The sequence below is a fragment of the Myripristis murdjan genome, chromosome 12 (genome assembly GCF_902150065.1).
Source record: "Myripristis murdjan chromosome 12, fMyrMur1.1, whole genome shotgun sequence".
Classification (NCBI taxonomy): domain Eukaryota; kingdom Metazoa; phylum Chordata; class Actinopteri; order Holocentriformes; family Holocentridae; genus Myripristis; species Myripristis murdjan.
The window spans coordinates 24,110,983-24,124,386 of record NC_043991.1 but is presented as its reverse complement, the minus strand read 5'-3'; the positions used below and the strand labels follow the sequence as shown (position 1 = coordinate 24,124,386).

The 13,404-nt window shown below is 43.8% G+C and overlaps 1 protein-coding gene across 1 annotated transcript in view; it reads right to left on the bottom strand.

Annotated features, from left to right (window-relative positions):
- Positions 1–4,892: 4,892 nt before the first annotated feature.
- dym (dymeclin) overlaps positions 4,893–13,404 on the bottom strand; it is a 57,482-nt gene continuing 48,970 nt past the window's right edge. The window contains exon 17 of the mRNA XM_030065462.1: positions 4,893–6,579. Coding sequence (XP_029921322.1) covers positions 6,430–6,579 — 150 coding nt within the window. The 3' untranslated portion in view covers positions 4,893–6,429. The remainder of the gene's footprint in view (positions 6,580–13,404) is intronic.

Here is a 13,404-nt window from a genome sequence, read left to right as displayed (position 1 = left end):
CAGTCAAGCTGCTTTTTTCCCTCCTGCAAAATAAAACTTTTTGTGTCATTGCTATATTGATCAACCTGTCTATTTTTGGCTGGTTGTATTGCATATCTGACAGTCTGAGCCAATACGATGGGAGCGCACTGCTGCCGCCCTCTGGACATTTAGCTTCACATTGGAAATAGCTGAACTGGTTCAGTGTGTGTGTTTGTGTGTTTGTGTGTTTAAGTGTGTAAGTGGCCTATCATTACACAGTTTACACACTTCTGTATCCAGTGGAATGATGCGCCAGTGGAGGATTAATTTCCATTTGTGCCTGGCAATAAATCAGTGGCAGCCTAGAATTTGCCCATGTTGTTAGCATTTACTTTCTTGATGAAGTAATCCCTGTTCACTGGCGCCGAGTTGATGTGATCCATTTACAGGAGAGATTGAGGCACACGCAGGTTAAATTTATTTGTTAGTTTCATTCAAATCTGGCCCTGGTCCGCCTGTTTGGGCAATACTGCTCTCACTGCTCTCACGTCTAACAGTCTTCGCAATAGGATTGGAAATACAATGGGAATTGGAACAGCATAATATATATATATATATATATATATATACTTAATTGTATAAATAATGTAATTGTATCCACATCCTCTCTCAATCCACACAACAGAGCAGGACGACATCTGTCGCTGCAGACCTTACAGACCTCAGACACACAGGGTCCCAGCCTGCTGTGTGTGTGTGTGTGTGCGTGTGGCTCCTCCGCAGCCTAATTGTGCTCTCTAGACAGACAGTAGGCCAGGGGAGGAGGTGCAGGCAGCAGTATGTTAATGTGGCTGCCAGCGAGCCAGTGTCGCTGCAGGGCAGAGGGATGGATGGCTGATAATGATGATGTGAGGGATGTGTGAGGGGTGGGGTATGGGGGAGGGTGCGCGTGTGTGTGTGTGTGTGTGTGTGTGAGTGAGTGAGGGAGGTAGCAGCTCAGCCCCACATTGTCCCACAATCCCCCACTGGCGCCGCACAAGAGCGCAAAGCAAAAACCCCAACTTGGGCAGCGGGCTGCGCCGCTTTTTAAGGTGGTCTGGAAGTAATCAGTCAGGGGAAAAGGTCTGTCAGAAGAATTGTGGAAGTGACTGCAGACCCTAGACCCCCTCCCCTCTCCCTGCCCTTCCTATTGTGTGCAACTAAGTGTCTATTCTCCAGACTCCAGGAAGTAGGCTATTTTATCTCGCCGTTTTCCATTTCAGTCTGACTGCAAGACTTTTGTCTGCATTCTAGCCTGCAAAGATGAAGAGGAGAGATGCAGGGCCGGCAGGGGTTTTGCTCAAGTATTTTAACATTTTGCATCACAAAGATCGAGCCACAGCACTTTTCCCTTTACTTATTTCAAATCCCCACCTCCACATTAATTAAAGAAGATAGCATTATTAGCCCGGGCCTACCCTGTAGCCTATAATCTAGCCCACACAGCTGATTCCAGAAAACATGCAACAGGGTAAAAACAATTACAAGAGGAAGAGAGATGATTAACATTCTAGATAGCAGTTCTGGGCTTTCCTATAATTTATTGACAGAGTAACTGCTTTTAGACAAGGGGTCATGCATATGCAATTAAAGAGGCTTATTCTGTCTGAACCAGTCTGCTCCAAACGGGATGAGGATGGCATACAGGGAGCGCCTCGGTGCTAAGATAACGGCGATAAATATAACACAACTTTAATTAAAAAGATAGAAGAGACTTCTACCCTCTCTTTCACATCTGATATGGTGTCAGAGAAGACCAAAGCCCCAATGTTTGAAATGCCACTGTATAATTAAAGAAAAAAAAACTAATAATAAAATTTAAAAAAGTGAGAATGCAGAAGCTGGATGTTCAGTTCAGTTTGTCTTGAAAAATCAATCATCTGTCAATGTCTGTGCTAACAATTGTGTGTGTGTGTGTGTGTGAGAGAGAGAGAGAGAGAGAGATTAATAAAATTATTAGCTCTCAGTCGACCTGCCCTGTAGACTTTAAGCCAAGTGACATTCCAGTGAACTGTGGGAGGTCAAAGGTCATTATATAATCCTGGTGGCCTCACCAATGGGATTAGTTTCCAAGTCACTTTGCCCGGTTCCCCACATGCGTCTCTTTCCGTTTAAAGTGAATTTGTAAGTCGTGAAGTAAGTTGAACATTTGAGTCAAGAGCTGTGTAAAATCAACAATTTCTCCCTGAGGTGAAAACGAGGAAGCGCTCATCAGACACCACTGAGCCGGAGACGGAGTGTCTGCTGTGAACTGAAGCTCATTGAGGTTCAAAAAGCTCAGCTTAGAGCAGCATGAGTTCACAGAGCTCCACATCGTGCTGCTTGATGATGACACTGTACATCGGTGTTGTAGACAGTCTAGATCCACCAAAATTATAAAACCACCTAAAGCTGCTAACGGGACAGTTTTACCCCTCAAACTCAAATGATTAATCCAAACAATCACAATGGCAGAAATGTTTTAAAGCATAAATAAGCAGAATATATGCAGCATAAACAACATTCATTAAACTGAAAATTAAATGTATGCCTTTGATAATGAGAATAATGGAGCCATATAAAGAATAAGGGTCATATCATCCTTGTCGAAAAGCAGAAAAGTACATAGGATCACTGTTTCTGACTTGTGAAGTTTTAAAGTTCTTTTTAGAAAACTAATTTAAAGATTTTTATTAAGCACACATGACAAATGTGCAATAAGGTGCGGAAAATTTTCACCTTATGGTTGAAATGGGGTTACATTGTGTGCAATTTCTCTGCCTCTCGTCTTTAACGGTTTTTAATTTGTGAAGTCTTGAGCAGCAAATTTTAAGAAAAGCCACGTCTGCAAAACAAAGTTAAGTAAAATGTTGCGTTTATTGTTGGGTTTTCAGTGCCAAACTAACACAAGGCAGATTTGCGCCAAAGTCAGAGGGACGAGCGTGAAACGTGTATCTGGGAAAAGTCACCGGTGGAGGAAAGTGACTTTTAAAGTAGGCCTAATCCCCGAGGTGAGGTGACCAGAATTAGGTCATTTCCTGTGACCTCTGACCGGCAGAAGGTCGGTGACGGGTCGGAGACGCTCACAGTATGCACACCGCATGCCTGTCTCACGTTTATTTGCCTTTGTGATTTCGGTTTTAGGACGTTTTCCCTTTGCGCTCAGCACATAATTGCACTGTGCACCTTCCCAATGAAATCCTGTTGTTCCCCTACTGGCTTTATTGAAGCTGTTTGGTTCATTCATACGTTTATTGTGCAGGCCTTTGATGTAAGGACTAATAGAAGGCAAAATTACCCACTGCATGTATTATGAGCCTGTAAGTTTTATTTAAATTGGTAATATTTGCGTCTAACCCTCAGTGCTCTCTTTGTATGCCGTGAACTGGCTTTGCTCCCCCCCTTGCTGTGACCTAATCCTAAAACAGTGGAGCCTAACGACCTTCCCTTGTTACCACGGTAATCTGTCATATTAATGAGTTTCTGTGTCACTAGGGGCAACCAGTAGGTAGCACAGAGCCACTTCAGCAAACTGGTCTCTGGTGCCCTACTTTCTACACAACTTAAGAGATGCGCCGTTGCCGTTGCGGCCACCTATGGATCCGCACACCGGTAGCCTCCAGTGCAATCCCACCTATACCTTGAGGGAAAAGAAGCAGCCTTTAGAATAAATAAACTACCCTTCCCAGAATCCCTTGGTCCATCCATCTTCCTGCTGTCACCTGAAATGGGAGCCCCTGGTAAGGTGACCCTGCACCATACAGGAACAAGGAGGGCCATGTCACTTTGTGAAAACCTCCCCTCAACCATCTGGCACTGCTATAATAGATCTGGGAGGAGAAAAGCGAGAGAAAGAGGGAGAAAGGGAGAGTGTGTGTGTGTGTGTGTGTGTGAGAAAGAGAAAGAGAGAGAGAGTGAGAGAATCAGCCTGATCCAATGGATAGACTTTCTTCATGCATGCGATCTTACTGTAACCTACGAATGACCCTCGACTGAAAATGGGCCATTCTTTACGTCAAATTGCATCAATTACATTGTCCTTGAGAATAAGAGAATTTCAGGCATGAAAATCAATAAAACAGAGACGCGAGGCATGAAATTCTCTTGGGAAATGGGAGCTCCACCAATACAGTGGGTGCCATTGTGTCATAAACTTTTCCCCCTAAGTGGTTTCATGCCTCAATTTCGGCTCCATCTCCAGCTATTACCATAACAGGCAACAATAAGACATGAGAGACAAACTCAGTGCCGAAGTTTATTATGTTCTGTAATGCAAATAAAATAACACCTGAATTTTAGGCTTTTTAAATCATAATTATTATCATTATTATTGTTGTTGTTTGGTGTTCCTGTACAGAGGTAAAGAGAAAGCATCCTGTCTGAGATAAGCAACCATGGTCATGTGATTCACCATAAAATAATATATCAAACGAAACCAACATGGAGAGGAAGAACAAGGCCCAGCTGTATATACATCATCACTGTACTAGTTACCTGAGTAAAGTGACACCCCGCAATTGTCTCGGCCTGCAGTGAGAGTTCAGTTTAGCAAGCCATGTAGTCGATATCTTAACAGCTCCCAATAACCTAAATAAATAAAATATGCAGCCATAAGCTGTCCACGGAGCATCACGTCACGACCTCCCTATAGAGGAGGGGTCGTGTTACTGGGAGAGGAGAGGAAGGCCTGCGCCTCGGCTCTGATACAACAGGAAGGAGAGAGTGGAGGTGCTGAGAGCATGCATAAATACATCCTGCGTGTAAAATCTATGCCCAAATGCAAAAAAATACCTAAAACCTTGTAAAGGATAATGAGAAAAGTTAAAAGACACGTCCCTTATAAGTCCATAATTCCCCGAATGAGTTCTTTGTCAATCAGCTTTACACAGCTCAATGAACATGTGACACTTAGGTTGCTTTTATTTAATAGTTTTATTTTCTATATTCAAAAAATGTCAGCCGTTGTTGTATGGTATGTAATAATATAAAGCCAGCGTCCCAGCTGAGGAAGATTCAAAGTCGAGTAACACCATATTTCTTTGTGTATTAATAGTCATTGCACTATGATCATCAGTAAAGTTTTTTTTCTTTTTTGAGGAGGGTGAAGTGGTGGTGGTGGGATGAATATAAAAAAATAACATACATGAAAATAAATAATTCAGAATTCAATACAGAGTCTCCAGTTAAACATGCAAATAAAGTGACAAATTAAAGAGCCAACGATGATTACGCACAATAGGACATGGGGGTTTAATGACTTGCCCTAGTTAAAGTACTTGCCTTTGGTTACCATCAGAAAAAAAATGGAAATGACAAAGACACAGGATAAAGGCAACTAAATGGGCCGGAAGGAACATGAAGACGTATGAATCAAACTGATGAGGGTTGAGGATCATGTGCTAATATTAGCCGAGGATTGAAATTGAGCATTAATTGAACCGTAACTCCGAGTGAGTTGCTGGAGGTGGCAGCCGACACCGGTGGGCTTCTCGGCCCCGAATATCTTTACTACCTGGGAAAACAAACTGTGGCTGCAACAAAGGGAATGAGGATTATCAACTGATGGAGCTGAGGCGGACAGGGGAGAAATGCCCCTCTTGACCTCATCTTATCGTTACTGAAAGTCTCTCTCTTTTTTTTTTTTTTGGACTTTGTTTCACAAAACACAAATCAAACCCAGAGAGCAATATATGTTAAAAAACAAAACAAAACAAAATAAACACAAAGTTGCTTTGTGAGGTAACCACACTTAAAACTTTAGGGAGGACTGTAATAAAATGTATGCCATCTCTTTCAAGAAATGTACTGAACAATAATAAGATATAGTACCATCTCAGCATTCAGTGCAACAGTAAAAGAACGTTCACCACAGCAAAGTCAACAGATCCCAGGTAACACTCAGGTGGCATTCGTTTTAATTGACCTTTTTGTCTGAGAGAAAAAAAAATAATAACAATAATAATAATGATGATGATGTGGGATTATTCAACGCCAGTGTCTTGAGCTCCACAAAATAACAGGTCTGACAGGTGTTGATATAACTTATACAAGCAGGTGCCGTGGAGACCGTCAAGTAAAGTTGCTCTGCGCGGGCAGATGAAGCACACCTGATCTGAAAACAGGTATTCACCACAGGGCTTACTGTGTAAATGACCAGCTGCTGCGGTGAGAACAGCCAACTGGTATGGCCGAAGCTTCACAGTGTAGAAGCATGCAAGAATTACTATGATATGAGGAAGAGGGGGAAAGATCGTCGGTTGTGCTGGATTCCCTCAAAAAAGAAAAAGAAAAACAGAAAAGCATTCTGTACAAGGTTGAGGCACTTCCAAAGCAGCGTGCACATATAAAGGGTAATGCGCACACACGCGCGCGCACACACACACACACACACACACTCAGTCAATCTTTACACTGAATGGAAGAAGACACCCGGTCAGTAGCGGTGGTGTTTCAGCCAGAGTCCATGCTGAAGAGCTCGATGCCCTGTGGGCTCCAGTGGAGACCGACTCCAGAGTTGAACACCAGGGACCAGACGTAGGGGATGAAGAAGTCCTCCGGCTGGTCCTCCTCCACGTACTTAAACTTGAGCTCCGGAAACTTCTACTCACACATAAACACACAGACAGAAACGAGGACAACCATTAGGGCACACGGGTTTAGGGAATGAACAAGAAAGTTTTAGGTAACAACTATTTTCATTATCGATTAATCTGCTGATTAATTTCACAATTAACAGATCAGTTGTTTGGCCCATAAAATGTCAGAAAATGGTGAAAAATGTTGATTACAAGTTCCCACAGCCCAAGATGATGTCCTCAAATGTCTTGTTTTGTCCCAACCAACAATCCACAACCCAAAGATATTTAGTTTACTGTCACAGAGGACTAAAGAAACCAGAAAATAATCACATTTAAGAGGCCAGAATCAGAGAATTTAGTAATTTTGGTTTTAAAAATGACTCGAAACAATTATGTGATTATCAGAATTGTTGGAAATTAATTTAATATTTGGCAGTTAATCGATTACTTAACTAATGGTTGAGGTTCTGGTAGTTTGCAAACCAAGCAATAGCCTTAAACGAGGGATAAACAGACACCAAGTTTTTCAGTGTGGATACCAACAATGAATATGAAACATCAAGTGCCGTCCAGCAGTGAGTGGATATTAGTTTTGGGGAAAAGAGGATGGTCCCAAAATATTGAAAGACACCTCAATATATATCAAAACTGGGACAAAACTGGGATTGATTATTGGTGCATTCATAAGATATTTAGACACAAGAGGTTTATTATAAGCAATCATTAGCAATGTGGATGTGACGACCAAACAGGTAGAGGCAACTAACAGCACAGCTACGGCAGACTATTAAGTTCTTGAAATTGCATCTCTTTGCTGTAACACAGCCTATAAACCAGGAAAAGACAACACTTATGCTATATTATATTACGATGTCTTGTCTCATATCACAGTACTGACATATTGATATACCGCTCAGCGCTACTGTGACCGCAGGTGCAACAGGAGGCTCAGGAGCACAGGGGCTATAAGTGCTGCTAAAGTGTTTTGGTTAGCTCCCTCAGGCTACTTTGTACTCAGTCCTCGGCACGTACAGTAGCTAGCTGGCAGATGTAATTCCAGCTGTCTGGCGTAAAATTGCTTACAATGGGCCAGGTGACAGGTATCACTATGTGGCCTGACCCCTGACCCCTTACAGGGCTAGCTAATGTGTTAATGTCACCTCCTGACCCCAGCAGGAGACTGGATAGCGAGAGCTACTATCCAATGGATAATGCAGTCAGAAGGCAGTTTGTCACTCGGGGCTTGTGGAGTAGCAACCCAGAGATTAATGAGAAAATAGTTCAGTTATAGAAAGCTGTTGACTTTCCAGACCTCGGTGCACTAAAAAAAAATGATTGAAACTGATTACTGGGTAATAGCCACTAGACTCGATGACCTACGGAGCACTCTGTGAAAGCTACAGCTTGTCTGTGATTTCAGGAATCTCTTTAACACTGGCGGCATGTCTTGTTACTGGACACAACAGCCACTGCAGAAGACCTGGAGAGGTTATTATTGCTATAGTGCAGGGCTCTTGTGTTGATAAGAGACTGATCCGCAGAACATATAAAGACAGAGAAGAAGAAAGAAAGACACGACTTGGAAAACCAGTGCGCAAAATCCTCCTGGGAACTGAATTTGAATTTTGTTAGCCCCAACACATGTAACGAAAATGGTGATTGGTGCAATTCACATGAATACTTTTCTGCAGTTATTACACCAAGTTAAGACCAGCCTGTAATTCCAGTACAAAGAAGCCCACCGTGACCAAACCAGGCCTCTCCCAGCCCACCTAACAGCAGGTAGCTGGAGAAAGAGGAGCATCAATAATACAACGGTATCTCATTATATTCCCCTGTCAACAACGCACGTCTATGCTCGCACACACGCTAATCAGTCTGCGGTGAAAGACAGACGCTGGGGGCCTTTATGTGGTGGTCATAGTCAGGTCTATTGAGTCCTGGCTGGCTCTATTCACCACAGCCACACTATCAGTATCATAATGACACAGACAGAGGGGCTGCGGGGTCATAGGCCATATGCCAGGCTACCACACACACCACCACTATTGTGCTGGCTAGACACAATGCACTGGCTGTATTATCTGGCGGGTATTTGTGTGTGTATGTATGTGTGTGTGTGTGTGTGTGTGTGTGTGTGTGTTAAAGCCACAATCTGTCAAAGTCTAGTATACAAGCTTACCAACTCATACGATGCTCACATGACACTGATACGCCCCCTTTTCCAGTATTGTGCCATGCTGTGTCACAGAGTCAAACTGTGTTCACAGTTTCTGGAAGTGTTTTTTTTTTTTTTTTGAAAATTTAACCCTTTTTCCACACCTTTTATGGCTAATAATAACATTGCTGATTGGGGATAAAATTAATAACCCTGCATGATCATTACACTGCAAAATCTATGTGCATATTGTGTTAAAAAAAAAAAAAAGAAGAAAACACACACGGATTCACATGCAGACGGCACTCTAATTATATAATGTCCCATACTACATGCGCTGTGGTGGTGAGACATAAAACAGGGACAAATTTTAGTTGATCAGGTCTGTAGAGACCCACTGGACTGCAACTGAATATTAAAACTGTCCCACAAAGAACTGGAAAGAACATTGAAAATGATTTTAAAGTAAAGCCTGAAGGTCAGACTCACAAAACGGCCCTGTAATTTGCAGTGAGAAGGGGAAAAATACCCCTAATAAATTGGAGCTTACAATTTTTGTCCGTATTTTTCCTTATCTGCATTATTTTCTGTATGAAATGCTTGTGAATTATTTATGAATTGCAGCATTCAGCATTAATAGTCGTCCAAGAGAAAAGGAAACTTCTTCAGATAAATAGTGCATATTTCTCACTTACCTGAATAGATAAAAAAAAAAAAAAAAAAAAATATATATATATATATATATATATATATATATATATATATATATATATATATATATATATATATATATATCACAACTGCAAAGGTCAAGCACTCTGATGTTAATTTAGACATATGTTCTCAACTGTGCGTATATGTGCATATGCCCTGGTAATGAGCATCACCACTGTCACCTGCAAGCTTTGGCAAGCTGCTCAGCTCTGAGGAGAAAAGTGAGAAATAGGAAGGACACACTAAGTTGTACTCAAACACCTAAAGTTGAGGTGTTGCACAAAAAAATACTGAAAAGAAGAAAAGACCGGGGCGCAGCCGTTGCTCTGTGCAAAAACTGTATTTATGACATGTGATGTTTTAGCCATGATGGTCTTCATTAGATGACAGACAAGTGAGACAAAAAGTGACTGAAAACTAACAACATTTAGAAGTGAAGGTGAAACCAAATAGAAGAATTATGAATAACAATAGAGGGGTATGTGGGGCTGTGACAACACCCCCGCCAGGTGATTCAGCGACAATGAGTCACTCAGTGTTGGGATTTCCTTAGAAGCAAGATGGACAAAGCATTAACTGTTTCAGCAGCTTAAAATAACTCTAGACTGAAAAAAAAAACCACTTCCTCAAGACACCAGTTGGTCTATTGGCTTATTAGTCTGATTTATATATTTTCTCATAGTTAAGTGCCATCAGAAAGCATAAAATGGCCATAAGTAGGATCACTGGTGCAAAGAAAGGTGTCAGCAAACAATAATGAAGCCTCTTGGTGCGGTGTAGCATTAGCAGTAAACAGAGAGCTTATTTGTAAGTGCCAAGGTCACCTTTCCAAGCCGTGCATGACACTTAAATGAACATCTTTTATCAAAAATAGAGGCCTCAGACAAGTACCTTTGAGTAGCAATTATGAATCCAGACCGCCAGGAAATTCATCTGCGCACATGTAAACAGCTTCACTGAATGCTCAGTATAAAATGAGAGAAAAAAAAAAAAAAAAAACCCACAATGGGCAGCATTTTTCTCCTCCTTCTACTTTGCACTGTGCACCCAGGGATTTAGCTGGTCTGTAGATATGACTAGACGCCTTAAAGGCCTCCTGTTCCAGGCCCCAGAGCTTTCTGGGAAAAAATCAGAACATCTCAGGACTGGCTCGCAGCCAGGCTCCAAGTTATCCCTATACCCTTCCTCAGGGGCTGCATGGTCTGAATACCCCCCCCCCCCCCACCCCCACCAATCTCACTATTATCTCTCTGTCTGTCTACACCGGGGCTTCCTCTCTCAAACACAACACACCCCTGCTTATCCCGCACCTTCTCCCCCCACCCCTGCACTGTTTTGTTCAGTCTGGCAGCCATCTAGGCCCAGTTGGCCCGGTCTCATATCAGTTAGTTATGGGTCCTGGCTGGTCAGGCCCGCGCCCCTAAACACAGACTGACCAGCTGGCTTCATATCCTCTCTCAGAACTCTGTGTTCCACTCCGCTGTGCTGTCAGACCCCAGGCAGACACAGAAGAATGCGGCGAGGGAGCAAATTAGAGCATACTCTTTTAAAACACACACACACACACACACACACACACACAAGCACTGAAGGCTTAGACTCCAAAAAGCTATGCAGTTATTCCTGATAAAACATCAACTCATGGCCACTCTTAAGTACAGATAATTAGATGATTGAAAATGTCACCACATACAAGAGTCTTAAGTGAGATATATTTTCATGCCAGCTATTGCTTTGTGAAAACACGACAATGGGTGTAAAGTCAGTTTTGAATGAAATGAAATTCTTCACACACACACACACACACACACACACACACACACACAGCCAAACAAACAGTGCACAGTGTGAGCCTATTGTTAGCCACGAGTGAGCACGAGCATATGCTGTGTTTTGTCCGCGTGGGAGAAAGTAATACTGGCTCCCCGCCGGATCTATGGAAGCCCAGGTACAGAGGAACAACTGGCTAGACTCCCTGTGACGCCCGCCCCGCCTCCCCCCGCCCACCTCCCAAGTCCTGTCCCGTCCCAAGGAGCCAGGCAGTCTCTGGCCTATCACCGCTCAATGAGGGTGATTTCAGCTGGCCCAGCTAAACAGCACATTCCACAGGCGCTGCCCATGAGAGCCACTCAGCCTCACACACCCTGGACCAACACACACACAAAGAATGAGAGAGAGAGAGAGAGAGAGAGAGAGAGAGAGAGAGAGAGAGAGAGAGAGAGAGAGAGAGAGAGAGAGAGAGAGAGAGAGAGAGGGCTGAATGACGAGCTATTGAACACAGTTGTCCCTGGGGCGTTTACCACCTTCTGTTAACTCCTTTTATCTGTGGGGGATTCATTTGCATGTCTGTTTCTTTGTGTAAATGCTTCTGAGTCTGTTGGGCCCTTTGTCGTCCTGTGTCTACACCACACCGGCCACTTTGGAAGTTTCCCTCGACTCAATGGAGATGGCTCTGTTGCTTCAGTTGGAGTTAAAACCGATTTCAATGCAGCCGAGAGAGAGATTTCAATTCATAATCCAAGACGGGACTGAGGAGATTTAACTTTTGTCTCTCATGTTTTACAGTATGCAGTTGATATGTCAAAGACAGAATGAAGAAATCCTACTCTTACTGATTCATATTATCCTTTTCCACATTACTCACATCAACTGCCCCAAGACAAACACACACACACACACACACTAATCAAGAGAGCACTACTCCTTCTAAGTCTTCCCACAGAGTAATTACTGACTTATTGATAATTGCATACAACATTAACCCAACTTATAGATTTGAAGCTAAGAGCTGAATAGCAGGATGAACTGCTGCTGTTGAGCTTATCAATGGAGCCGTCCGCCGGTGAACTGCTCCCTGAATAGACACTGCTCACAAATCGTCCTCGCCTCGCGGAGCAGCAGAGCGCTCAGATGGCAGAGAGTAAATGTGTGGCCGGGTGACACGTGCAAACACTCTCACACAGACACAAAGGCGGACGCGCACGGCCGCACAGTCATCGGCACACGCAGTTGAACATCTACACGCGGGGACGCTGACACACAAATCCAAACGGTCACCCACCGGCAAGACACAGACGGACGGGATGACTAACTGTCATCACACACACACAAAGCACACACACCCACAGACACGCTGGCTGTGTGCAGGAATGCGCGCTACAGGTATCACACTCTCACTGAAGGACACCGCAGGGTTACCGGCGCGGCTCCGTGTGTAATGCCGCACAGTGGATCGCTACATTACCGCGCCGAGGTGCTGACAGAGAGCGAGCGAGCGAGAAGGGAGAGAGTGAGCACATGGAGTCGCGGCCGCGCACCATCCCTCTTCCACAATGGCTAGCGAGACAAATGCCTTGCAGCCAGCCGCCAAGTATAGAACATGAAACACATGATAAAACATGCAATTAAGAGCTTCTGCGCGGGTGAGAAGAGGTATGGAGAGACCGCCGGATACATATTTCCTCATTGATTAATGGTGGGAGCACTGGGACGGGCGGGGGGAGGTGGAGAGCCAGCTAACCCGCCAGGAGTGCTGGGTAACGAGGCACAGTGGCAGATTTATATCTCCCCGCTACCTCCTCACCCCCTCCTCCTGATCTTGTGTGCCCATGACAAAGTGTCCCCCAGCCCCCCATCCCATCTCCTTGAAATGTCATTCCATGTTCACATGTAGCAGGCCAGTAGAGATGGAATGAAGATGGGCATTAACGCTAATGAGAATTGGGGTTTGGCCTTTTGTCTTGTGTCCCAATGGCTTTTCCCATCGTTCTCTCGCCCCCCGTCCATGGCCCTATCCCACATCTCTACTGTCCTTTCCTCCGTATCTCCCCCTCTCTCCACTGCCCAATTCTCTTTTCTTCACCTCCCCAACCTCTCTGTCTGCCATACCTCACGGCCCAGCCTCTAACAGCATATTGTGCCATATTGTAACACACTGTATATCACACCACTTCCATTTCTTCCGCTGGCTTCGCT